We start from the raw sequence: 27,954 nt of genomic DNA on the forward strand, positions 1-27,954 counted from the left end.
TTACAGTTCATTTCGTCTACAGTCAGTTCGACTACAGTAATTGTGGTAAGGTGGGGTGATTCGACTACATTCAGTAAATCTCATCTCTCACTTGGTAATGGACAGGTCCGAACTCCATAATACCAGCGACACATACCTAAAGACAATTAAAACTTGAAATAAAGCTGAAAAATTGAAACTATTCTGCTCAGGAATAGCTCAGTAGTAAATAAAGGTCCCCTTTCTCCTGAGTAGTCTCATAAAGTTTAAAAACCCCTTTAAAACCACTGATCACGCCGAACACGCGGATTACTAATAAGAGAGAATTGCTTATAATAGCCGTTGATTAATTTATACTTTAAATGTTTGCATGAGGCCGATGTGGGTTCGTAACATGAAGAATGGGTTGTAATCAAGTAGTATTTGTGCTCTCCAACGAGAAAGACCGGAAAATCCTAATGCCAAATCACGCGAGATTGTAAGCGAGACTCGGTACCTTAGCAACACCGGGCAACAAGGACGCAGGCTTAGAATATCAACAACCAAACACCTTCAGAACATAGTGTGTGTCTGCCATCTGCCAGTTCGAAGGCAGTGATTTGAAGATGGAAGGTTTACCATTTCTTCCCGGAAACAGCTTTAATGACCCAACTGTAAGTTACACTTTGTTATACATTTGCACCTAAGTTTGTCTACTATTTCACTCCAGCGGCCTCTAGAGCCTAGTCTAGGTCTAGTTGCTATATTGATAAGAACTGATAAACTTAGACAGAATCACACTGACACATTTTGGTCAACATTTAGCTGGTGGAATGTACTATTTCATTGTTAATATCGACAGCTGTGTCTTAATTTTATCTTCTGTTGTTTAGGCCTAGTTCCGTTTTACCAGGTTTGGTGCTATCGATCTCTAGAACATGACCAGGCTTCAGCGTTTCCACCACTTTTTATCTATTATTCATGTACTGTCTGTATCTGTCCACACCATGGGACACTGAAGACCAAGCCAATACACTATTTCTGTGGAATATGTTTAATTACACCCAATATTACTTATATATTTATTAAGGTGATATTGAACTGATGTGTTATCATATTATCTCGATTTATTTATCTTTTCGTGCCAAAATTGGCTGATAATAGCAAGTAGGCCAGGGTACCTTTGTGGGGAAAATACAGCCTTATCCCCAGAAGATGTCTGTTCAACATCCCTGTCATAAAAGAAATAACTGATCAATTGTGAAATGACATTACACAAATATACAAATATAGGAATCTGTAGAGTCAAATTTTAAATATATTTGTCATTGGTAAAGAACATTACTGTACTGTAATACACCATCCAACAGAGTCTTTTTTCCATTATTTTCCCTTAATGGCAACAAGCACACCAAGCTCTGCATTATGATATATACCAAGAGATGCTTGATGTTGTTGTACAGAGTCCAGCCAATTAAATTTAGTTTCTAATGATCTGCCCCTAAAATTTAGGGCTGGGACGATTCCAAATTTACTACCCGGGTACCCCCTCCCCCCCCTGTTATCCGACCCTACCCGGGTACCCGCTGTAGGTCTCAAGAGATAGGTACAAACATACTCCTGTCAAAATGTATTTAGATACAGGTATAAAATGATCTGGTCATGCATACACTGAACTTGACTGAAGTTTTATCTTTATGCAAACATATAAAGTCTGAAGGAATGTGTGCATAGTCGGAAAGAAATGCGAACATTTGTCACTTATAGTGTAACCATAGATTTCTAGATAATGTTTGCCATTAAACAATATAATCATGTGACTAACCACGGGCCAGGGTAGTCCTGTGGGTACCCGGGTCCTACTCAGTACCCACCCGACCTGAGTACCCGAGTTACCCGTCCCAGCCCTACCACCATTCATATTTAATTTTTTTAAACACTGTTAAAACTACTTTTAAGTCAACTTTTTCTTATACCAGATTCTATTTTGGCAAATCATGCCATTCACACAAGGGGCATGCACGCATTGGAATCTAGATTTCATTTAGATTTGTAACCTGTTTAAACAAATAAAGTCCTCCCTATCAAGTCATTTTTGAAAAAAAGTCATGAAAACAATAAAATCTTTTAAAAACTGGCCTGAAATAGTTAACTCCATATCATTGTGGCATCACAATTATTTAAAAAATATGTCCAAATCACCCACACATAAGTTCGCACTCTGATACTGCATGGGTATAGAAGGGAATGTATATGGATGTTCAGCAACACCTAAATGTCCAACAGAACATACTTGTTGCAATGTTAATCTAACTATCTCTTTATTTTCAGTAATAACTGAGCATGTGTTATTAGGTGATTACTTTTTTCTTTTACAGAGGGGCAAGTATCACAGACCACACTCACTGGGATACAAGAATGGCTATGCCATCCAGAAGCGTCCAGAAGTTGGGATTGGTGGTGAGACGATTTTGCACAATCAGCTGAATGAGGCGGAGTTGGATGAGCTTGCCAATTTCAATCCCACGCTGACCTATGGTCAGGCAAAGCAAGCCCCTCCAGAAGATTTTGTGCCTGGACATGTGGCTTGGGATAAAAAGGTTTGTGGAAGCGGACTTCCTATTTTAGATATGGTTGAAATGAAGACCTGTTAACAAGTTTGTGAAGTAACTGACTGCAGACCTGATGCCAGCAAAGCTGAGAGCTTGATGGAATCTTCAAAAATAATTTATATTCATCCCCAAAAATTATTCTCCCCAAACCAGCCATGGGGAACTTGAAATATACAGAATATACAACAAAACACAACATCATTGGTCCTTTCAGACTAGTGGTTTATGTGAAATAGCTATTTTGTTTTGAACATATCTTGTCCCCTAAGGTTTTCACTAGACTTTGACAAACTTGTGACCATGTCTATATCCTTGTCTCATCACAATATGATCTAATCATGAAAATGTTATTATACCATTTGTGTCTCGAAAAATCACTGTTTGTATATTTATTTTGAAATATTTTGGTAAAACACAATGTTTGTTGATGATTTTGTATTCTTCAAAAATACATATCTACTTGAATATATTGCTAAACATGCTGTTACGTTATAGGTGTTGCGGTTCAATGGCTACTTCAAGCAGACAGTGAATGAATCGCCTGATGAGTTTTACCGCGTTCGTCCCGTGGACATCTACTACTACCTGGAGGATGACAGCATCGCGGTGGTGGAGCCACACGTGGAGAACAGTGGGATGCCTCAAGGTTACTATGGCCTTCTGTTTTTCATAAGTTGATGTGCAGATTTTTCTCTCTCAAACCTTTAGGTTGGCCCCGGCCGCGTCATACCAAAAGACGTTAAAAGATGGTACTTGTTGTTACCCTGTCTGGCGCTCGGCATTAAGGGACTAAAACAAGGACTGGTCGGCTCGGAGTCAGTATACTGTGTCTGAGTGGGGTATTCATGTTAAACTGCGGCATGGTATCTCAGTGGGCTAGCACTATAAATCGGCATCAGTCCTGACTAGTACATTCAGCCACACACACATGTGCATGCACGTTGCTATATAAGTGCAATAATCTTTGACGCGACGTTAAACCAATACACCTCACCTTTAGGTTGGTGATAGAAATAAAAACAAGCATAAAGTAACTTTTTTTAGGAAAAATATGGTTATTGGGATGCCAAATATAAATTTTCAAAGTTTCTATTTTGATTTGTGAAATTCTGTAAATTATTATTATTATGTTTGGTTTACAGGGAAGTTGATCAAGCGTCAGCGTCTTCCGAAGAATGATCAGGGGGATCACTGGCACTGGACGGACATCAACATGGGCCAGAACATCACCTTCTATGGCAAGGTGTTCCATGTTGTCACCTGCGATGGCTTCACAAAGGTACATTACAATTCAGGAAGTGTTGTGACCTTTGGAATTTTCCTTTGAGGCATCAATGTCTTGAAATAAACTTAAATTTGTATCATTAATCAATGTCACCTTTTATTACACATCAACTAGACTTGTTATTACAATAATGACGAACACAAAACCATGGTGACTAATGCTTACAGTTTTCATAACTGCCCATGACAGAATTATAAAATAGCTCTTCCTATTTTTTATTTATTTGCTCAAAATGTTTAAGTAGGTAAAAAGAAAGTGGGGGCAGGATGACTAGGGAAAGAAACAAGTTTTAGAGTTACCTCCCTTCCATTATATATGCAGATCTGTAATAATTCACATAATTCATTGTGTTTTTTAGATAGATTTTCAAAAGGTTTTTAGTATATTGTTTTAGGTATTTATATTTATATTTTAGTTTTAGGTATTTTGAATGTTTATTTATCTTGAGAGCGACAGTAAATGAGTTTTTTTTATCATTTTCATTATTTCTGGTTGGTGGAATAAAAACTCTAGCTGCTTTTCATTTGTTTTGGCGGATTCGTGAACCAAGTTTTTAAAAAAGTTGAGCCTTATAGCTTCAGTGGAATACTCAGTTAATGATATGACAGTGAAAACCTGTTTATCTGGACGGTAGTGTTCCTCTTAACTGACCGACTAACAAATGTCTGGATTAACGAAACATTGGTATGGAGTAATGTCCCTTTGAACAGATTTCAGCATACCCAGCAGCTATCGCCTAGGAGGTGGCTTCCAGATTAATAGGTGTTGGATTAATGAGGTTTAAATGTTCACAGAAACAGAGGAAAGAGAATTATCCTCCCCTTTGTGTTATTCTCTAGGACTTTCTGGAGAGCGAAGGTATTGTTGTAAATGACCCCACGGGGATGCCAACCGATCCCTACATTGAACGAAGAAAGCAAGCAGCGGCACTGCGCACATACCAGGCCCCGAGCTCATTCGACAAGACTCGACAGTTCCTGGAGCTGGACAGAAAAGTCCTGAGGTTCTACTGCGCTTGGGATGACAGGGACAGTATGTTCGGAGAGATGAGGCCATTCATCCTACATGTGAGTTCCTTGGATCAGTGTTATGATGGCAACAGGTCACATTGTGTGTTGTATTTTCTTATGTATAATGCACGCTTTATAAGAACAATACAGCTGTGTAGAGGGGGTGCACATGAGTTTTGATGGGTTTTTTCCCCCAAATGCAAAGACATTACTGTGAGCACGTAACACCAGAAATATGTCAGCAAATTGGTACTGAAGTATACAAGTTAATTCTGTTATTACACTATGTGATATTTTCAGATCAAACAAGACCTATGTGTGTAAATGTGTTTTAGGGACAGAATCATTTGATATTGGGATGTTTTTAAAGAAAATTAAAATTGTGCTGGCAATTTCTTTTTATTTGCCTCAGGGTGAACAAAAAAAGTACCTTCCAGGTAGTGGTGGCTCCAAAAAAGCTTTCCGCACTCTTTCCAGAGGGAAAATAACTGTCTTGAAACAGTACTTAAAAAAATATTCTGTCTGTCACCAAACTACCTGGTCCGCCCCAGAATATGAAATGGTCAGGAGCTTGAAAGGAGCGGTTGAAAGCCAGGGTACACAGGGTTCTGAAGTTATCATGATTGAACATAAGAATAATGTTCAGTTATGTAAGGATCTGTTCCTAGAGGAGTCCTTATACATATGAGTGCAGTTGCATCCATAGTTGTGCCAGGATATGCATGGATTTGCAGGGGATAGAAATGAACCGAAAAAGTAGACTAGCCAGAATAGTAATAACATATAGCAATATGCCCCCAAAATGTTCAAATTCTTCTAGCCCTTAGGATACCTTGAACATTAACAAGGGGGCACAGGTGGCCCAGTTGTCTATGTGATTTACTATGCAGAGTTGCGTCCCGTGGGCACGTCAGAAACTCATGATTGTGGGTTTGAATCCCGGTTCGCATGATTATGTTTCTAGGTTTGTCCACACCATATCTGTACTCATTGGTTTCATCGAAGTGGTAAACATCTGAGACATACATCACTTTTGACTTTCCTCCCACATTAAGCTGACACGCTGTGATATAACTGGAATAATGTTAAAAGCGGCGTTAAACCCAACTCACTCACTCAACATTAACAAACCTGGTCTGGTCTAACAGGCTATTGCCAATTTCTATCATTGATTTGAATCTGACATTCGCTCTGATTATGACCCTTGGATTGTCAGAATTGTTTTCACCAATGGGAGATATCTATGATATAATCTTTCCTCTCACTTCAGACTGATCCGCTGCAGCTTAGACCCAACTCTGATACCTTCTCTCCTTATTTCAGTACTACTTGGTTGATGATACTCTGGAATTAAGAGAAATGCACTCCCCCAATGATGGCCGCGATCCATTCCCTGTTCTGATTGGTCGTCACAAGGTCCCCAAGGACCGTTACTCTGCTCCTTCCTCCTTCCCAGCAGTTGTCATGGAGCTGTCAGACCACGAAGTCAGGGAATATTTCACACCAAAGGACTTTGCAATGGGCAAAACCGTATCAATCTATGGACGTCGCTTCATTTTATATGACTGTGACAACTTCACAAAAGCTTTCTATTATCACAACTTTGGATTAACAGATTTCAACTCAGTTGATATCAAGGGCCTGACAAAGAATCTGCCTAAAATGGTGAGTAATTTCCACAATATACTACTCAAAAGAAGTTAAAGAACACATTATTCTTTCGTATGATTATATTCTTTATATGGCCAGGACAGATTGACTGTCACCATTATGGTAAGTATTATGAAAAGATCGATGTTCTCTAACTTCTTTTGAGTAGTATACATGTGACACAATACATATACCTGGAGCCCAAAACGCTTCAACTTACTAGACAGTCCGGCTAGTAGGGGTCTAGACAAAATGACCTTGACTACCAGGGTCACAAAGCATGACCCAGACTCGAATACTCTATTTCAGCGGTAATATGCCACACTACTGACATTTTTCTTTGTATCATCAAGTAACATACATCCAGACACTATCGTTTCTCTTCCATGTCACAACACATGAATTAGAGAAGTAAAGATGTGAGTTATCTCCTTGTGGAGCATTGGAGTCCGTGACTAAAGCTGACATGTACTCTCAAGCACTCTCAGGCTAGTAGACAGAAAACATACCAAGTTCTCTTTAATATTGAAACATTTTCCAAATCAGTCCTGGTTTCAAAGGCAATTTTTTGACAGGAGTTTGACAGATGATTCCCTCACACATGAGACAGTCAATGCCTGAGAACCAGAAAGGATTTGTTGAGCCTAAAATATATTTTTTCATTACAGGAGATTCCACCATACAACAATTTTGGGTCAATGGAAGACTCCCTCCAGTCCTGTCTGTCATTGGTGCCTCAGCCACCTAAGAAAGACTTCATCAAGATGCTGGAGAACGACCACAAAGTCCTCAGATTTGAAGCCATCATGGTAAGCAGGCTGTGAATAACAATGTCCCATTATAAGTATAAAATATGTCTTCTGTAAGGAAATATTTAGGAAGAAGCAGCTAGTATACAGGCAAATTAGCTGTTGAAAAGGAAACTCAAAGGACATAAAGTACAATATATTTCAATGAAGTATTTGAATCATCAATAATGATTTATTGTTTAAAAGTAAGGACAGAAATGAATTTCAAGAGCTGGACTGTCGTACTGTATACCTTGGTTATTCCTCAGCTGCATACAACTATATGTTCTGCTTTTTGCATGAATCCAGGATTCCGTCAGGCCAGAGGACAAAGGTCGTCGGTTCATCTTGGCTTACCGTCTGGCTGATGACATGATGACCATCTATGAATCTCCTGTCCGAAACTCTGGAATCATTGGTGGCAAGTTCTTGGAACGGACACGAGTGGCCAAGCCAGGAACTACTCCAGACAAACCTGAATTCTATGGACCTCAGGACTTCCACATTGGAGCAGTTATTGAAGTCTTCAAACACAGGTTCATCATCGTCGGTGCCGATGCCTACGTTCTTCACTACATGCAGGAACACAGCAGCCAGTTCCCAGGTATGTCTCTGTGGTGTCAGGTCTTTAATGGATTGGTTGATTCCTGTGAGTATTTCAGAGCTGACAAAGAATGGGCTTTGGTTGGGCACAGTGGTGCATTTATTGTACAGATTTGCTTATTTACTCTGTCATTGGACCTTTGCAAGAGCAGATATAGCTTTTAAAGAAAGAGGGATGCACATCTGAATGAGTCATAGTGTTGTGCTTTTACTTTATGAATACCAGATCACCTATAAAAAGTCCAAATTAATCAATGTTACGAATACATATGCATCCCAGTATTGGGTCCGTGTGTGCTGTGGAAGAGATGAAAGCTGCTCACTCCAATGTGATTCCTAAGCTGCTGTGATTATCAAACTCTCATCCTCAAATGACAGGGGTATATAGTTATACCAAGGAATTCCATCTGTCTGTCGGTCATTTTGAGGACATTTTTGTGTGCGACCTTTGGGCTTGAAACTATAGCATAGATTCTTTTCAAATTTGGTGCAAATTTGTATACTAATAGGAGAGGTGCACTGTGAAATTTGCTTCCAATATTTGGATTTTCAGAAAAAACCCAGCTATTTTTCATTTTTTTTGCTTAGAATCATTTTACATAAACATTTGTGCGACCTAAAACTCAAAAACTACTACACGGATTCTTTTCAGTTGAAGTTGGGGTTATTAATGAGCCCTGCTCACATTTTGCCTTGTTCATTAATGGTTTTCACATATTTCATCATCACTATATGAATTTATCACATCTTCAAAAAGAAGAGGATGTTTGGATGAACTGTTCTTGGGGTTGTGCTTGTTACTGATTACAATAGTCTCATCTTTTTCCATGAAAATGACATTCTTGGGTTTGATGTGAGTGTTTGCTATTTCAGAGAAAACCATTCAGTCTCTGTGTGATGCACTGGGCAGATCACAGGCGCAGAAAGAGGTCATCAAGGGAGGACTCATGAAAGTGAAGAGATCGTAAGTATTTGAAAAAATAATAATCTGAAATCCTTTTGTCCATCTCATAATGTCCCACCTCTTTTGTCTTTGATGACTAATACATTTTGAACTGCTTATCTATAAATGGTTAATTGTTTAATACTAGAATGTTCATTTGTATGAATTAATAGCATGGGTGACGTTCTATTTCTACCAAGATGCTCTTGCGACTGAAGGAAAATATGTAATAACGGTTTCATCTCGTCACAGGGAAGGCGACCTTGAGAATCTTGTCCGACAGGTTCGCGCGCAGTTGAAGAAGATTGCAATCACTGACAAAAGCCGTGTTGATGAGATGTTCCTGAGATACGACACCGACCGCACTGGCTACATCGACTGTAACAACATGCGAGATCTCTGTCGCAGGCTACAACTCCCAGTTGATGATGATGTCATTGAAGCAGTAAGTGTGGACAGTCCGCAGTAGGCCTGGGACGGGTAACTTGGGTATTTGGGTCAGGTGGATCTTGAGTATATTGTTTAATGACAAAAACTCGCTATAGCTCAGTGGTTACACTACAAGTCGCTATTGTTCACATTTCTTTCGGATGATGCACACATTCCTTTTGACTTGCATATGTTTGAGTAAAGATAACGCTTCAGTAAACTTCTTTGTACGCATGATCTGATCGTTTGAAACATGTATCTAAATAGTTTTGGCCAGGGCTGTGGTAAAATTCCCAATTAGACATTTTGTTCCAAACTCTTGAGACCTGCAGTGGGTACCCAGGGGGTTGGATACGCGGTTAGTAAATTTGGACTTGTCCCAGCCCTAGTCCACAGATTCGTGTCTGGATATAATATCTGCTTGTAATCATCTGCTTTAGTGGATTTGTTGTTATTGAACAGTCATGTGTCTCATTTTCTGCATATGTAATGATGACTAAAAAGCACTTGAGACGTTTTCAAAATTTTCATGAAACACCACAAGGCGATCTTAGTGCTGAGACTGAAACTTTCATACTTTTACAGAGAAAGGATGGGGATAGCACTAGACTGGCTTTGGATTGTGGGGAAAGTAAAATAAACAAGACATTGAAATATATTATCTGATCCGTGTTGTCTGGATATTTTGCATTATTACATGTTCAAGTTATATCTGTTGCAGTCCATAGTGTTAACATGTTATGAGAGATGTGCTTTGTTTGTTTTCAGCTTGTCAGCCAGTGTACTGTTGATGGCCAGGGCAGAATCAGCCTGGAGGATTTCCGCCGATTTGTCGAGAGCTCATAAATCACCATAGTCCTAGTGTATATTGTTTGAAACTGTAAATACCAGGGAAAGACTTCTACTGTACAGATGTTATTCTGACTATATCGATATTGAAATGTGAAACTTGTCAGTATCTAATGTGTTTTGCAAAACATTTTCAACCTCACATTTAACATAACTTGTACGTCATGGTGATGAACATAAGACTGTTTTAAGCATGACATTCAACACAAGACTGATGTCATGTTTTAAGCTTGACATTCAACACAAGACTGGTGTCATGTTTTAAGCATGACATTCAACACAAGACTTGTGTCATGTTTTAAGCCTGACATTCAACCCAAGACTGGTGTTATATGAGACATGTGTCATATATACATAGCAAATGAAGTATCCAGCCTCTATCATGATTTTCTCGTTTTCCTCGGATGTTTGTGTTTTGTCATTTTTTTTACTGATTTTAAGACTTATTGCTCATTTTACATAAACTAGGAAACATTCATCACAGTTTGATACTCAAACTCTAACAAGTGAATTTCACAAGTATTTTATACAACAAGTTGAAACTGCTGATACAAATGCCAGTTTTATTTTAGATGTTTCCGTTGTTGGCTCTGGAGAAAGTCAAAGAAACTGTTGTTGTATTGTTATTTTATCCTGACTTTTACTTGTACACCTATGCATGTCAACATATGTCTGCTTATTGCAACACAAGTACATTCTGTGATATACATGTAGCAATGTTGCTGGAATAAAACATTTATATACATTCAATCTCTGTTTTGTGAAACAATTCTATAACAGCCACCTCATCACTCTCTTTCTCAAACTGAGGTGCACATGTGGCACAGTTGTCTAAGAACCTGCATTTTGGTGAACAGAGTTGTGTCCCTTTGGGATGCCAGGCTCCGCTGATTTTAGATGCCAGATTTGTCCACTATTATCTTTGGTCATTTGGCGCATGTGGTTTTGATGGTTTCACCAACCAGGGGAAAACATCTGCATCACAGAACTGCCATCAACATTAGGACACAATAAGTTATCAGATTTTCATCCACAATTCTAAAATATATTTCAAAGAGTTTGAGGCACCTGTATACGTAACCTGTATACGTTACCTGTTGATGGCTGTAGTTCACATGATGCATGAATTACACTGAAGGAGTATCTATATAGTTTATGATATCAAGTAAAGACGAGAATCATCAGGAGTTTCGCTACAAACACACCACTTTGGGCTCATTGCCACCGAAAGACACCATACAAATTATGACACTGCAATGAAACGGTTATCAAAAGGATTAAAGAATAGTAATTTGATTACAATTTTCTATTCTCTGCCATAATTATAGTACCTATCATGCAAATATTAAAGGGATATCAATAATTACCGTTTTGTCTCACAGATATCCAGATTACCGTGAAGATCCAGGGTAGAATAGGTCTTCAGTAACCCATGCTTGCTGTAAAAGGCGACTATGCATATTGCAAGAGGCGACTAACGGGATCGGGTGGTCAGGCTCGCTGACTTGGTTGATGCATGTCATCGTAATTAGTGGAGCCATTTCATGACAGATATGGGGTCAGTTGTGCACTTTGTGATAAAAGCATGAAACTTGGCACAGTTGTAGGTAATGACATTCCAAATATTTTCAAATTTGGGGCCACCCCTAAAAATCCAATATGATCACTAAATCCAATATAAGGCGCCATGGAGTAATACAATTCTAGTATGTCTCATGTGAAATTGACCCATAACCTAAAAATATCATGAAAATTGAAATGGAATGTATTGACCCAACACTGATCTGTAAAGTAATTAATTTTTAAAGTCGACCACTTTCTCCTAGAACAGCATCATTACAAGCACTCAGAGGCAGATACAGAATTCTTTTTATATACTTAGTCTGAACTCTCTCAATTTGATCCACGACTTCGTATCCCCAAAGTTCGGAGCCGTATGTTAGGATGGGCAGAACCATGCTATCGAAAATCTTTAATGCAGTCGTAATTGGTAAGCCATCACACATGGAGTGGAATCTGTATATAAGTAAGCATACTTTCTCCGCCTGCTTAGCCAACACTTGTCTCGATCGCGTCCAAACTAGTTTAGGTGTAAAAATAAAGACCAAGATATTTATAAAAGGAGACACTTTCGATCCGACAGCCCCTGTAATACCATTTTTCATACTGCCGTAGATATCCACCATTTCGGAATACAACAATCTTTGATTTTTGTTTAATTAGGTTCATACCCCAGTTTTCAAAGTTGCCGGTTGCTAAGCAATTTATTTGTTCTTGGAGTTTGCCTGCGGAATCTGCAGAGTTAGCGACATCATCAGCATGGAGAAGTGAACATATATTAGGATAATCTTCAGATATGAAGATGCCTCTACAGTTTCAGGAAGCCATCTCAGTAACCAAGTCGTTGATGTAAAATGAAAATAACAGTGGGCTGACCATACATCCTTGGTGAATACCAACCCAGCACTGAAACAAGTCTGTGAGACCTTGATCTGTCCGTACACAAGTCTGTAGTTTTGAATACATATTTCTTAAAGCAGTTAAAATATTTCCATGTATTCCATAGCTAATAAGTCGATGCCAATGTACAATGTGATCTACGCAGTCAAAGGCTTTTGAGAAGTCTATGAAGAAAACATAAAATCTCCCCCCGTTGATTCAGAGAGGTATTTTCTAATCATCCCATAACGTGAAAACATGTTATCCACCGTCGAATAACCTTCTGGTTTAATATTTTGGTGAAAACCGTTCCAACCGCTGGCAATAGATCTAATTCCGTTTAACATAGTGATAAATCAGTGATGAAGGTGTTGCGATGTTATGCCAGATTTCACGTGGGTTCTCGTCACACAATGGCCTTGGCGACGACGGCCACCTAGTAGTATAATTATTGGACACTAGAATTGGTGATATTGGCGATTGGCATTTGAAACACCATATGATTATAACCCTTACGAAAATACCTACAATATTTATTATGCAAAGCACTATCATACATGCATTTATTCGTCCAACACACATTCAGGGACGTGACGTCACAACTACAAATCCCAGGCGATGGAGATATTCCTCCTTTAGGTGACTGGGCGGCGGGGTTAGCCAAGTGGTACAAGCGTTCGCTTGTCACGCCGAAGTTCCGGTTTCGAGTCCATAACTTGAAAAGCCTATATCTGGTGTTCCCCACCGTAATATTACTTGAATATTGTTGAAGAGGCGTAAAACCGTATTCATGTGTAAGGCGACTAGACATTAACTATATATTCAACGTTCAAAGTTTAGTGTCAATAGTTTCTGAAGAAGTAGATTCCTTCCGTCGCCGCATCCACAGTTCCAGACACAAGAAGACAACCCCCATCACCAGGGCTACTCCACCAGCCAGGTAAAACATCAGGAGATAGTCCCCTGTCATGTCTCTGATGGCGCCTGTTGAGAGATTTATACACCATTAAGCACATAAAGGAGTCAACATTCATCTTGAGGAACGTATTGACCGTGATTCCCTCATCACAAGGGATACAAAATGGAGGATCCTAACCTTTCAATAAATATTCATGTGTATATCTGCTGGATATAACAATGAACCAAGGTCAAGCATCTTTACCTTCAGACGAAACTTCATATATATCCACGTTTGCTCCCTTTGCTAGAACCAGAAGAATTCAGCCCCTCTGCTCCCCACCCACCACCGAGTATCAACAAGGACGATGTCGCAGTGTAAGCCAGGCTGCAACACCCGGGATACAAAGGTGTTATACTCCGGCAAATATAGACTTGAAAACCTATGAGAACCACAAGAATAGGTGTCAGACTTGTTCGGCCCATAACACTATTCTCAAGAAACACAGAATTCAGAGGTCTTAATCACCAGAGTGGCCCATGAACCACCGCCTTCTGGTCTAAGTCTCTAGGCAATTTAGCGATTGGAAAGGTGTATTCCAAGTCCAACAAATTAATTTAAAAAAAATTCAAATATGTGCAGAAATACTTCTACGCACAGGATCTGGCATGACCAGCCGATTGCTCGAACCGGGCCCATTCTATCACCCGTCTAGGTGAAGTGGTGTGTTGGGCAAAAGGAACATCAGTTCCTGTCTCCTGTTCCTTCAACCAACGGCAAACAAGTTGCCCAATTTGCTTGGTTGGAGGAAATATTTGGCAAATATATGATGATATATTTTCTGAGTTGATTTAGGATGTTTACGGTAAATACAATTTCCCTTTTAACATTAATTAGTTCATACCATTTGTGAAAATCTTACTGACGTCTTGAGGGGCGGTCGGGTAGCCTAGGGGTTCGCTCGTCACGCCGAAGACCCGGGTTCGATTCCCGACATGGGAAGCCCATTTCTGGTGTCCCCCGCCGTGATATTGCTGGAATATTGCTATAAGCGGCGTAAAACTATACTCACTCACTCACGTCTTGAATTGATTGTAGATATGAAGGTCACTGGCGTCACTTTACGTGCCTTTGTATGTGTTTGTGACGGATGTCACTGATGGGGCAGGATACGGTCACATTTTCGAGAACATCTGGTATCATCACTATTAGACAGTGATTCATAAACACATGATCATGATTTAGTCGGAATCGTACAGTCAATTCTGCTTTCAGTAGAGATTTCTTATGATTTTGGAAATATTTTTTTGGATTATTGAATCAAAAGTTGCTGGGACTGCTAACTGACGTCGACTTCTCTTATATCAGGATTTCAGGAAGAATGCTCACAGCTTGAAAACACATTATTCAACTCATTAGGACTTAGATTATTGTGGTGGTTGTCGAGGACACCTAGCTGGGTGTGGATACATTTTGGACTCTGATGTCCTTCATGTGTGCTAATGATGAATCACTTACCACTGATGGGTCCACTAGCAATATCCGAGAAGCCGGAGAGTCCGAACATATAGGACAAGGCGGATGAATAGGATGCTGGATCACTCATTTTAAACAGGACAATTGGTATGGACACATCCAGAATAGCCAGGAGTACGCCATGGCCGATTGCAAGGGTTATCATAACACCATATGAACTGAAGAAGGCGAAACAGATGCTCAGGAGCCCACACAAAACCAGAGACACGGAACAGGAGATGAGTGCCCGGATGTGGAACACTGTGTCCAGCATCCCTCCCAGTAAACTCCCAGCTACATGCGCTATAGTGATTGCAGAGAGGAGGAAGGATGCAGCCTCCAGGTCGTAGCCCCTGGTTCTGGCAACGTCCACGATGAAAACGACTACCCCGGTATAGAAGCACCAGATCACAGGTTGACATAGTAGAAATATCATGTACGGTACATTCTTGAATAAATGGAGATTGAGAGATTTGATTAGAGACTTGGGCTCGGCATCCTTAGGAGTTGTTTTCATGTTGTAGATGGGCTTCGTCAAACAACGGATCAGGAATCCAAGGACACACATGTTAAAGTTCACACCAGCCAGAAGCAGAAACGTCCCCTTCCATCCGTACGCGTCCAACACAAGCCTGTTAAACTGGGGAGATATAAAGGCTCCAAGTCCTGCCCCTGCCGTGATGAGGGAAACTCCCATACCCTTTTTCTTCACAAGAACGCTTCCTGTCGCTAAATAGGAGGATAGATGTGCAAAACACATCCCAAAACCTGCAAAGATTGAACATCGAATCAGTTTATACAGATGCAAAAGCAAATGATGCCATGCGCTTATCGATAATACGTAGAATTTGTGGAACATAACTTAAAAAACCTCTTTCATTTTACGATTTAAATCGTAAGGCTTCAATGAAGCTGTAAATGAATGAACACAACAGGCTCTTTAAAGCTTTTAAAAAAAATTAAAGTTCGAATTCTGTCAACCATTTCTAGTGTTCTAGTTACGGCGAACTTTCTTGTTTCATTCTTCATGGGAAAGGTATAGACTGACAAAGCGAAACGCTCAGCAGTTTGAAAGAGAGATGTGACCGTTGACCTCAGTACCCATTAAATAACACCAAGCTATCCTAGTCAACATTGACGAGTAGCACTTGTTCTTATATCTAAAAATAAAGCCCTGATTAAATATTTTCATAATTATTATTCATGTTTTGGTAACGTATAAATAAAGGATAAATGAAGAGAAGGAAAATTCGTATGTCTATCGATTGAACAATGTCTTTAATTGAGACATTCCAGCTCAAGCTCTGTGGTAAGTATCGCTTCAACCATCTTCCCGAGGCAAGAAAGTTAACTGACTTTAAAAGTCCAGTTTCCAACCTTGCCGAACTAGGCTTGTATTATGGAGTTACATTTTGGCTTGACTAACGAGTCAATACATAGTCCCGTTCGTAAAGTGTCGTGCAGATTTCGGTCGATTGCAGGATTTACAAAGCATGTGCACCACAAACTCGTAGTAAACAGATATTTTCCAAACTTTTTCATGTTTTTAATCAAGCGCTCGCGTGATTTGATGCACTTCGCGATGTAAAACTTGTTTTATCACAATATAGATCTTTATTATCGATCAGATCGTCTATACTGGGCGCCGCCATTTTGTTTTAAACAAATGCAAGTCATGGAATCTTATTGGTCCATAGGAGAGGCTTAGAAGGGACATAACTCATAATAATCAGTTCCTAGTTCCGCAAGGGTGGAAACTGGACTTTTAAAGTCAGTTAACTCTCTTGCCTCGGGAAGATGCGCTTCAACCGAACGAATAGAAGTAAATACAATGGTAACAGTGGTGTATGCATTTATTTGATATTACCTGTTATAAATCCAACAGTGATGATGAGCACCTCCACGTTAGGGGCAAAGCTAGCCCCCACACATCCTACCAGGGACAAGAGGCCTCCTAATATCACCGAGTTCCCTGGTCCCAGCTTCTGGACAATTGGTCCGCATATCAATGCTGTGAAAAGCGAGGAACTAATGAACTTGTGGTTATTAGTTAAATATCATACACATGTGACCGAATTAAAACACAGATTAGAAACAGCAAAACTTCAAGTAGAAACATTTTGGAGAAATCGTATTCAATTCCATTCAGTCATTTGGTAAGTTGTCTTAGAATAATGTACTGGTATGTGACAAACACATAAAAACTTCAACCACGATTTACAAATGAATATTCATACATAATATGATAGTCCTGAAGTTGCTGGAGATTAAATTGTACAAGCCCATACATACGACCGATCAAGGTTACAACAGTCAAGACCTCCGTAAAGCTTTCAAAACGTTTTATGCTAGAAATGTGGTCGACTTTTCCAAATTTAACGCATCAGTAATAAAAAATGATGTCCGATGCAATTTCCTTTTTCGACTTGTGCCATCAGTTTTCGTGTTTTTTATCAGGTGAACAATTGGATCATTACCGGTTGATAGTGATTCATAAACACATGTACATGATATTCTCGGAATCGTACAATCGACTCCGCTAAACTTTTATCATAGATTCTTTATGAATACGGAAAGGATTTTGTCACATTTACCAACATAATACCTCGGGAAACGGTGGAGGGGTGATAACGTAAGAATTTACTGTAACACGTGTAACGCTAGATCCCGGCTCACATAGTTAGAATAAAATATGGCTTTTGTTGTGAGGTGTGCACTTACATAGTGACGTACATGCACATATGTGTGTGTGTGTGTGTGTGTGTGTGTGTGTGGCTGCTTGTACTAGTCCGGACTGATGCCGATTTTGGTCCTAGCCCACAGAGATACCATGCCGCAGTTCAACATGAATACCCAACTCAGACACAGTATACTGACTCCAAACTGGCCAGTCCTTGTTTGGGCCCCTGAATGCCGAGTCAGGCAGGGTAACAACAAGTACCATGTTTTTTTGGTATGATGCAGCCTGGGATCGAACCTCGAACCTTCCATTCTCCGGGCGGACGCTCTACCACTAGACCACGGAGGCGGCCCGGTTGTTTTGGAAGACGTGTCTTTGTATACTTAACAGAAGGTGACTATATAGTTTTATTTGAAGACAAAGGCAAACGGAAACAGTTTGAACACTGCCAGCAGGGCTGGTGCTGTATCACGTCATAGTCACATGCACGAAACTAGCTCCAGTATGGGGTCCAATATGGGGTTATTGTGGTTCCACTGGACTGAGATGAGGTGAAGGTTTGTTAATTGTTAAAGGGCAAGTTCACACGGAAATTAACCTATTTTTCTTGTACTTTTTCCACTTTAAAAGTGTTAACCTAGAAGTGTCATAGACAAAAATATAAAAATATCACAATTAATTAACATATTTTTCGCATTAAAACGATTTATATTTTTCATATTTACCAAGTGTTCTATTTCCACAACAAAAACACCATGGCTTATGCCCCTTGCAATATGACGTCATTGGTGCCAATTGATAAACATTATGACGTCATCATGCTTTGTTAGAGCCGCTTCACGTGGTGTAGGTCTAGGTGTGTGATTCTAGCGTCTCAGATGCCAGTCAGCATAGTGTTATGCTCAGTCACCACTGCGCCGGAGTGTGTCGTAGGCCATGTTGTTTTACCGCAAACTGGTACTTGATATCTTTTGCGTTGAGAATAGACAGGGACCCAGTTGAATTGGCACCAATTACGTCATAATCTAATAGGGATAACTCAGGCCTGTTTAGCTCGAAAAACGAAGGCCTCATAACGGCATATCATTTTCACACTATTGTGAGCTTCCTACTTTCACTGTGAAAAAAATGAGTGTATATTTTCAAACACAGATACTAATTAATTCTAAAATTGCGTTTTGTTTAGAAAAAGAAAGAAAGTGATTTTTGCGTGTACACTTCCCCTTTAAATGAGGTTTAAGAACGTACAGCCTGAGAATATAACTCCAATACACAACGACTGCATCAATGACGTCAGGGCTCGGGTGGTGTTGAAAACGTCGAGGATTTGGACAAACACGACTCCAAGACCGACAGCAAAACCGATACACAAGAAGTTGATGCACGTACAGGAAGCAAGTATTATCACCTTGGCAGATGACGCCAGCTCCGGTTTTGGAGGACTGCGATTAGAAAAGGGAATCAAGTCATCGATTATCACCATAGTTAATTCATATTTCATCAATGTAATGTTAAAGTAATTTGTAAACTTAGGTATTTTATTTTTATGTCAGGCAATGGAAGGAGTCAAACACACGTTCATCACCATGAAGGGTTGACGATGAACGTAGAGCGGCATTACATATACATCACAACGATATGCAACACAATCAGGAAGTTATTTATATGGATACTAGTATTTCATTGTTTGAAAACAATCGGACATGGACGGTCTAAACATCGAACATACATTTCGCGTCCTGAGAAGCTCGTAAAATGCATATTATTTGCACCCACTGGAAATGTTTAGATGTATAAGGCTCAAATCTGGTTTCCGCCCAAACTCCGGTGCGGTCAGCTCTTTTGATCCAGCTAAGCATTAAGATGACACGTGTCGTTGCTGAACTATAGTTCCAGATCGATTAATATCACGAGTGTCAGGAATGCACTATCCTATATATCCTACACGATGTGTAACTGTTCTGACATTCAGGATTCCAAACATCAAGAGGCGTGTGGAAACGTCGTGGTAAAACTGAAAGAAAGCTGCTTTAAACCCAACTGCCTCATGTCATGCAAATATATCAAGTAACATACCTCATCTCGCCAGAAGGTTGACCATTGTTTACGTGGGAGGGGGGTTGTTCTCCAACTGCTTTATCGCCACATGCAATTAGATTATGCCCCATGTCTTTTCCCGAGTGCCTTCTGCTCAATCCGTTGGAGGTGATGCTGTTTCCAGACATTTTCTTAACAGTCTTTAACAAGTCCTTAACAAGTCTTAAGTCTTAACAATAAACTCTGCTCGGCTCGTGGACGGCAACTGCAGATTCTGTTGTGTTTAAAAAAATAATTTATGATGTATCACAAGCATTACGGAAATACAAGGAAATATAAACTGAACCGCAAAAGAAACGTCACCGTGCATAGATATATGAGAAACCTTATTTGTTCAAACACTGTAAACATACTTTGAGACATATTAAAAAGATGAAACTTCGCAAAACTGATCATCAAGGTTGAAATTAAAGTGTCAAATGTTCTTACAGTGAAACACAACACTAGTCTCTGAGAAAATGGCATCACAAGTCAGTATCTCGTGTGTCCGCCATGTGCATTGATGACTGCCGTGCAACGTCGATACATGGAATGGATGAGGCGGTTTATGAAGGCCATGGGCACTTGAGCCCACAATCTGAGGAACGCCTGACGCAGTTCAGCTGCAGTTGTCGGCCTTGGTCGGACGTCATTCAGCCGTCTTTAAATCTCGTCACACAGGTGCTCAATGGGATTTAAATCGGGACTGAGGGCAGGCCACTGCAAGGTTCTGATGCCATTCTGCTGGAGGAAGTCTTTTGTTGCAGTGTGGGCACATGCGTTATCATGCTGAAACTCGTGGTTGCGGCGTGTGGTCTCAAGACTTGATCAATGTACCGAGTTGCTGTGACACAATTGCCTCTCCCTGGACCGATGTTCTGGAAGATCAAGTCCACCCCACACCAGGATGCTCGGACCATCCCAAGAGTCTCTCTCAACAACACAAGCATCCGAATAACGTTCCCCACGGCGTCGCCAGACTCTCTCTCTCTGCCATCTGCTGTTGAGATACAGTAACGGCTCTCGTCTGAGAAGAGGACTCTTCTCCACCGCTGCTGGCGCCAATGCTGGTGCTTTGTTGCCCATTGAAGACGGTCCTGGCGATGACGTGGTGCCAGAATGGGTCCTCGGTGTGGCCTGTGACATTGGAGGTGTCTGCTCGTCAATCGTCGACGCACGGTGTCCGCACTAATGTGTCGCTGGTGTGTCCCCATGGTCTTTCGAGCAGTTTCCGCAGCAGTAACAAAGCGATCTTGACGATGCTGTCGCACAATCTGACGATCCTGACGTCGTGGGGTGACCTTTGAGATTGTGGTTTTCTTCGCTCATAATTTATTACTATCTAGTCAAACGCTTTATAACAGTTTCATAGTATACTACTAAAAAAAGTTAAAGAACAACCGATTCTGCCATATTTTAAAGAACTATTATAATTGTTAATCTGTCATGGCATAACAGATTAACTGTAGTAATATAAAAAAGGATGTTCTTTAACTTATTTTGAGTAGTATATATCCACTCTGTCAACTAGAACGTTGGACATATGCTGTTTCATCGAATGTTTCATCGTGTGTGACACTTGGCACACAATGGTGTGTTATTGTGTGCTTCAGCACAGATGCGCTATTATGAAGCAATTAGGATAGGCTTTTCAACCAATACCGCAATATGCTTTCACTCAAAGAAAACGCTTTGGTGGTAGATCTATGTATGTATTCTACGGCAGGATAGACCCCACAAAGCGATCCTAGCGCTAAGGTGATCGTAACTCCCATACTTTAACATAGGCTTATGATAGTCGAAGCGCTAAGATCGTTTTGTGGAACGGAAGCCCAGGGCCTAGATTTTCGAAAAGATCTTAGCCCTAAAATTATCGTAAAGTTATCGTAAGGAAATCGTAGGCTATCGTAGCATATGTTCGAAACTATCGTAGCCCTAAGATATCTTCAGATTGTCGTAAATCTAAGATAGCCCCATACCTGTCGTAAGTTTATTTTATATTCATCCAAGATGGCGGCATACTTTTCAATAGATATTTTGCCAAACAATTAGTCTGCTTTACGTTCAAACATTGACATTTCATTTGGTAAAACTGAGTGATTCAAATTGACACTTCGAAAACACAAAGAACGCATCAAGGATTTCGCGTCAAAAATGTTCTCAATCGCGACAGCGATCCACATAACTGTGGAGTCGAAAGCTTACAATATATTTCTATCCGAGTCTATGCTGAAGAAGTGTGAAACAACATACCTTTTCGATAGTTTGGGAAGGATAAAAACGGAAGGTGTCGGCAGGCTACAGTGATGACCGTGACCTTATTGATAACTCAGGGGGAGCTAATCTTAGTTGTGAGTGGTTTCCCTTTGTATTCGCCCGGGACACCTTGCTCAATGTTACAGTTTTCATAAAGCACAGAGTTCCGCTGTTATATTTTCTGGATCGCATTTGTGTCAATGCTTTAGTCTTTATTTTCGCATTTTATAAAATTATATCAATCTACATATGTAAAAAAAACCATAAAGGTTTCGCATAAGGTTTTACTTCTAAAATCACTTTCCAATATATGTTCGCAGAAAAAAAAGTTTATTGAATGAAATTTACTGATCAATATAAAATACACATTTTCAACAATAACAACAACAATAATCTTTGCATTCAATAAACCGGTTTTAAAATATTTTGGTGTTTTTAATATTTAAGTCTACATCTTCCCGTTTTATGTTCATAATATATAGATATACTTGAGACAATTCACACAATAAAATCGTTGTCACGTTTAGGGTCAACGGACATATACTAGTAAATGATCCTCAGCAATTCTGTCAGACAAGCCAAACATCATTGAACTACGTTCTGGAATAGATTTGACACATTACAAAGTATTTCGCTCCTTAGTCAGATTTAATTGAAATCAGACGAATCAGTTTATTAGCTCTACTTAATTCAAAAGGATAGAAAATGACTACATTATATGTATGTTCACGTTAACTTGTGGCGTGTTGCATGAGACAACATAGCTTGACAATTCCGAAATTATCTCTCTTTGCGAACCAAAATTAGTGTCACTTTTAAATTTTGAAAAGAATTATGGATCTAAAAAGATACAAAATAATGTCATCATCTAAATACTTATAGCTTGATATTGTATTTAAGTCCTTGGTTAATTCGTGAAATATATTGGATATATAAATAACAAAACAAACTTAACAAGCTTAGATTGTCATAAAAACTTGCTTGTGGGTGCGCTGCTTCCTGAACAATTTTTGTTTTGAGTGTTTCCACGTATAATGTTGGTGTTTACACTAATATAAACTTGACTTTTGACATAAACACAAACATATTCAGTATACATCACTTAACATCAGACTTGAACACGCATGTTAAATGCTGAACGCATATGCTGTTCGATCAAAGGTCTCGTCATTGTCATTTAGAACAACGTCCCTTACTTTCGTCCTTGACTTTGTACGCGATGTGTTTATATCATAAAGTTCTGCGCGGTCACGAGAGGACCATTTGAAGGGAAAATAGTGAAGTATCTTTTGGCACATTATTTCCATTCTAATAGCTAAAGTGTGGTAACTCTATACTTATTGATTATAACATTTTTGGGCTTTGAAAAATGCTATTGCATAACACACGAATGCTTTTTGTGTTCTGTTAGTCATGGCATCTTTTATCATAAGAACAACACGTCTACATGTAGGACATATGTAGGATTGTACAGAATTTCACTCAAATATGTGCATGTTAAACAATGTGACCTGACAATGTGATCATGAATTCCGTGTCACTTATCTATGTTGTTGTTATTGTCAGCAGCGGGGAAATCCCCGTGACGTCACTGGGAAACACCCCGCTTTTTCAATCTCTAACAATGAGTTCTCTGTCAGAGTTACGACAGGCATCGTAACTCTGAACGATCTGCGACAGGTTTACGATAGTTTCGAAAATCTATCTTAACCTTAAGATATCTTATCCTTGAACGTAAGTTGTTAATATTTATCTTAGCTAAGATCGTTTCGAAAATTTAGGCCCAGATTCCTAACTGTGACGTCATCATCCGCAAACAACCTTTGGCATCCAGTCAGCAGAAGGACCGTTGCTAGACGATAACGCCTGTTTGGTCTCCGTACCTATCGACCTTTTAAGGGTATGACGTTAACGTTTCTGCACCGACGTCACAGACTGGGATGGGCCAGGACTGTACAGCAGTGGCAGCAGAGAAATTGGCGACGAGTGCTCTTCAGCGACGAGAGTAGGTGCCAGCTCTCCAAGTCTGAATCTACCGACGACGTGGTGAACGGACGGCACGTTGTTGCGTCCAAGAAATGGAGCCTTATGGAGGTGGTTGTGTCATGGTCTGGGGTGGCATGGTCTGGTCATTGTCGACGGAAATCTCACTGCACATTGTTACATTGATGATGTTTTTGCAGCCTGTGGTACTGCCTTCCTGCAAAGACACCCACGGGCGCTGTTTCAGCAGGACAACACCGCCCCTCACACAGCTCGAGTCACGAGCGACGCCAACAACGTGACCGTATTACAGTGGCCAGCCAGATAACCGGACCATCAAGCAATCTTAGCACAGAGGCGACCATTACTCCGGGATTTTTTTGTTTTTATAAAATCGCTGTCGACAGAGCCGACTGCTTACAATGTCAACTGTATGATTTTGTGTTATGTGCCCCCTCGGCATAGTTGCCTGGCAAAGGTTACAGTATTTGCAAGCCTCCCTGGTATAGCTGGAATTACTTTGACTGCGGTGTAAAACAACATTCCTCAGTCAGTGATTTCCGATATGCTGCAATAATGGGCTAATCTATTACATGCAATATTTTCTATATGTTCTAATTCGAAATATTATTTTCTTCAAATATACATGTATATAACAATCTTGCGTATGTATAAAACGTTGTCTCTTTTATGTGAATTGTTTGATGGGCATTACTTAGAAGTTGACGGATGACAAGGTTGACACAATTTTATCGATAACAACTTAATACAGTATTAAAGAAGTTGTTATCCATACACTTGTGGCTACCTACTCTTGTAGGTGGTCTATGCAAGTGACGTAGTGCGTCTTTTGGGTGACGTAGCTTGTCTTTTGGGTGTACTACTTAATTGGGGGAATTAGCGGTAGTAGCGGTCACGACTGGCTATCACCTTGAAGGACAGAGAAGGCTGTTGAGTTGGTGGCGTTTATTGGTGGAAGCAGAGTGAAGTTTACACAGAAGTACATTTAATTGTAATAGCACGATAATATGCTACGTGTACAACACGTGTTAAGAGGTTGAGTCATATTCATCTAATTGTATACATATAATTATAACAATTCAATACGTGTACAACACGTACGATCATAATAATACAATCGGCATACAACCGATAACAACATGACTGTAAAGATGTACAATACATTTGTTTAAAGGATGGTTATTAAAAGGCATTTATTACGCGAAAATATGTCTGGTAGAAAACAGTAGAAAAACAGTCATGCGTGGATATTCTGTTATAAGAGACAATATAAATACATGTTGGCCGACTCAGTTTTCAATGTTACTAAGTTGCAGGCAAATCATTGCTATGAGTATGTGTCACTGAATGTAGGAACGTACAAGTTATTGACATTGGTACACATACTCATATTGGGATGTTGCCGTGCAACTAGTATACTAATATACTAATATACTAATATATGTTCAATTATATACAACTCAGGCCTTCATTACGTTACATAACTAAAGATCACAACATCCCAGGTGTCAGCGGTTGATCGGCTGTAACAATGGGTGGGTGTGTCATTATTTACGGATTTATTCAAGTAGGTTGTTGTATTGCCTAACTGACCCTTATATCACAGTCGGACTGACCATGTGTGCCGGCCCTGTGACGTGAAGTTACCGATATAGGTTGATTGATATATATTTTCTAATAGGAATTTGGTGTAAGAAGAAAGCTATGACACAAGGTACATACATATACTGTGGCCAGACCAGTGATGAATGATTTCTGACGGGAGTTTTTGCCAAGATAGCTTAATAATCCGAACATGTGTGTTGTTGTTTTACATACACAGTGTTAAAATACACATTTAGGCATTTACACATTTCAGAACAATCTTAGTCTGTCCTACAGACCCTGATACAAATATATATCAAATACAGCCCTTGCAAGTCTATAGTGTTTGGCAAGTCTAGATCACTGCAGTATCTGAAAATGAAGTGAGTCACTGGGCTCCTTTTAATTATATTTTTAGTAAGATAACTGAACAACTGTTTTTTTTATGTACGATATGTTCATTTCAGAGACTAGATTTTAGTCTAGAACAATCTGTATATGGTTGATTATTATCGGAATTTAATTCAAAGGCAGTTAATTTACAATGGATGATATTGTAACTTACCCTGACAGCGGATTGTGCTTTGTCGTCAGAATTTCACAAGCATTAAATAAATCCTGCAATTGTGTCGTAACACTTTTAACAGGACGGATACACGCTTCGCTCACACACAGTGGTGATCTAGTGACCACAGTTAGTGTCATGAATGAGGATACCACGCACGTGACCAATCATACTCTCGTGGCCAGACTAATAATGTCAGTTCCTCTTCAGTACCCTGTGGACAAAAGAAATTGTATGAATATAGTTATACTGATTTATAATTGTTTACGACGATTGCAACTATTTGTAATCAATATCAAATTGTTTAAAAATGTATCTATTTTAATATGGTCTCATTATTTCGATCGTGCGGGTATTTCTGGATATACGTTCCCAGGAGAGGCGAGGAGCTAGGTATTTACCTCCGTATTTTAAGTGTTCGTTAGTGATACCATCCTCAACAGCAGCTTTGTTATGTTTTTTTTAAGTCTGACAAATAGTAGATGTTTATTGTGGTGTTATCAGGAAATCTTGGACTGTAGCTTTTTCTCTGTCGATCTCAGTTCTGAGGTTCTCCACTTGTTGGTCTATACTTCTTCTGAAGTCTTCACCATAGCGCTCGTCCGTTGCATTACATGAGATCATAGCAATGGCGTTTGATATTTCTGTCGGATCTCTGATTTGCTTATTATTTATCAAAAGGCTGGATATTTGTTGTTTCTTCTTCCCACGGCACAGTCGAGTCCAAAATACTCTCTTGTCTACATCACATGAACTGTCCAACGTGTCATATTGTTCCGACTCGTAGTCTAAAGCAGGTTGTTTCAGAGCATGTCTAAATTTGTCCGTTGCAGATTTGTATGATCTGAATGATTCGTGTTCCATGCCTCTGGGTCGCCCGTTTTTTAACCATCGATTACGGTACTACATCACGTGGTTATGGAATTCCTTAACTACATTGTTCCAGAATGACTTCAGATGTTTAGAAAACTTAGTTTTAGGGATGAACTGATCAGATGATGTCTTCAGACTGTCGACAATTCCTGAATAAGAAGATTCAATATCCTCTGTATCACAGTTTTGGCTTGGAATTTTCACCATAAAGTATTTGATACACTGTATTAGTAGTCACTAAGCACATCTGGGTTTTTCGCCTTATCCCAGGATGGCTTTGTAAACGTCGTCTGTTCTCTTACAGCCAGTAAGTCTAGTTCAGTTGCAAAAACAATCGGATGATGGTCAGATACATTCAGGGGATTGTCATCTTTAACTACAGCGCTAACCACAAGTTCTGTTAACCGACACTGGATCTACAACGCAGGGATATCAGTCATGAACAACTTCGTCAAGAAGTCAGGAGTGTAATGAGTCAGATACATTCAGAGGATTGTCGCTTTAGTGAGTGAGTGAGTGAGTGAGTGAGTGAGGTTTTATGCCGCTTTTAGCAATATTCCAGCAATATCACGGCGGGGGACACCAGAAATGGGCTTCACACATTGTACCCATGTCGGGAATCGAACCCGGGTCTTCGGCATGACGAGCTAACGCTTTAACCACTAGGCTACCCGACCGCCCCGATTGTCATCTTTAACTACAGCGCTAACCACAAGTTCTGTTAACCGACAGTGGATCTACAACGCAGGGATATCAGTCATGAACAACTTCGTCAAGAAGTCAGGAGTGTATAGAGTCAGATACATTCAGAGGATTGTCATCTTTAACTACAGCGCTGACCACAAGTTCTGTTAACCGACACTGGATCTACAACGCAGGGATATCAGTCATTAACAATTTCGTCAAGAAGTCAGGAGTGTATAGAGTTAGAGACATT

The 27,954-nt window shown here is 39.8% G+C and overlaps 2 protein-coding genes across 3 annotated transcripts; one reads left to right on the forward strand and one right to left on the reverse strand.

Annotated features, from left to right (window-relative positions):
• The first annotated feature begins 460 nt into the window (after positions 1–460).
• LOC124145045 (EF-hand domain-containing protein 1-like) lies at positions 461–10,877 on the forward strand. The gene is made up of 11 exons (XM_046514698.2): positions 461–632; positions 2,337–2,558; positions 3,066–3,216; positions 3,713–3,849; positions 4,695–4,922; positions 6,189–6,530; positions 7,184–7,324; positions 7,613–7,907; positions 8,780–8,870; positions 9,102–9,294; positions 10,047–10,877. Exons 1-11 carry the CDS (start codon positions 585–587, stop codon positions 10,122–10,124), a joined length of 1,926 nt encoding a protein of 641 aa, XP_046370654.1. The 5' UTR covers positions 461–584; the 3' UTR covers positions 10,125–10,877.
• Positions 10,878–12,882: 2,005 nt separating this feature from the next.
• Positions 12,883–26,280, reverse strand: LOC124145047 (monocarboxylate transporter 6-like). 2 transcript variants are annotated; one of them, XM_046514700.2, is made up of 6 exons: positions 26,145–26,280; positions 19,736–19,970; positions 18,908–19,101; positions 16,847–16,990; positions 14,983–15,747; positions 12,884–13,550 (listed from the first exon to the last, which is right to left on the reverse strand). In XM_046514700.2, the coding sequence occupies exons 2-6, from the start codon at positions 19,882–19,884 to the stop codon at positions 13,396–13,398; spliced, it is 1,407 nt and encodes a 468-aa protein (XP_046370656.1). In that variant the 5' UTR covers positions 19,885–19,970; positions 26,145–26,280; the 3' UTR covers positions 12,884–13,395. The 2 variants fall into 2 exon arrangements, with proteins under 2 accessions (XP_048254876.1, XP_046370656.1); XM_048398919.1 differs by lacking the exon at positions 26,145–26,280 and having other exon boundaries at positions 12,883–13,550; positions 19,736–19,924.
• Between the last annotated feature and the right edge of the window lie 1,674 nt (positions 26,281–27,954).

This window comes from Haliotis rufescens, unplaced genomic scaffold, assembly GCF_023055435.1.
Source record: "Haliotis rufescens isolate VD_foot unplaced genomic scaffold, xgHalRufe1.0.p SCAF_1, whole genome shotgun sequence".
Classification (NCBI taxonomy): Eukaryota; Metazoa; Mollusca; class Gastropoda; order Lepetellida; family Haliotidae; genus Haliotis; species Haliotis rufescens.

What these genes read in the sequence shown, in the direction of transcription:
- LOC124145045 (XM_046514698.2), top strand. Translation starts at nt 585, where the DNA reads ATGGAAGGTTTACCATTTCTTCCCGGAAACAGCTTTAATGACCCAACT. An exon ending in ACAGCTTTAATGACCCAACT is followed by an intron (nt 633 to 2,336) that starts GTAAGTTACACT and finishes TTTCTTTTACAG; the next exon opens with AGGGGCAAGTATCACAGACC. An exon ending in ACACAGCAGCCAGTTCCCAG is followed by an intron (nt 7,908 to 8,779) that starts GTATGTCTCTGT and finishes TTGCTATTTCAG; the next exon opens with AGAAAACCATTCAGTCTCTG.
- LOC124145047 (XM_048398919.1), bottom strand. Translation starts at nt 19,884, where the DNA reads ATGTCTGGAAACAGCATCACCTCCAACGGATTGAGCAGAAGGCACTCG. An exon ending in CAACCTTCTGGCGAGATGAG is followed by an intron (nt 19,102 to 19,735) that starts GTATGTTACTTG and finishes TTCTAATCGCAG; the next exon opens with TCCTCCAAAACCGGAGCTGG. An exon ending in CACTGTTGGATTTATAACAG is followed by an intron (nt 15,748 to 16,846) that starts GTAATATCAAAT and finishes CAATCTTTGCAG; the next exon opens with GTTTTGGGATGTGTTTTGCA.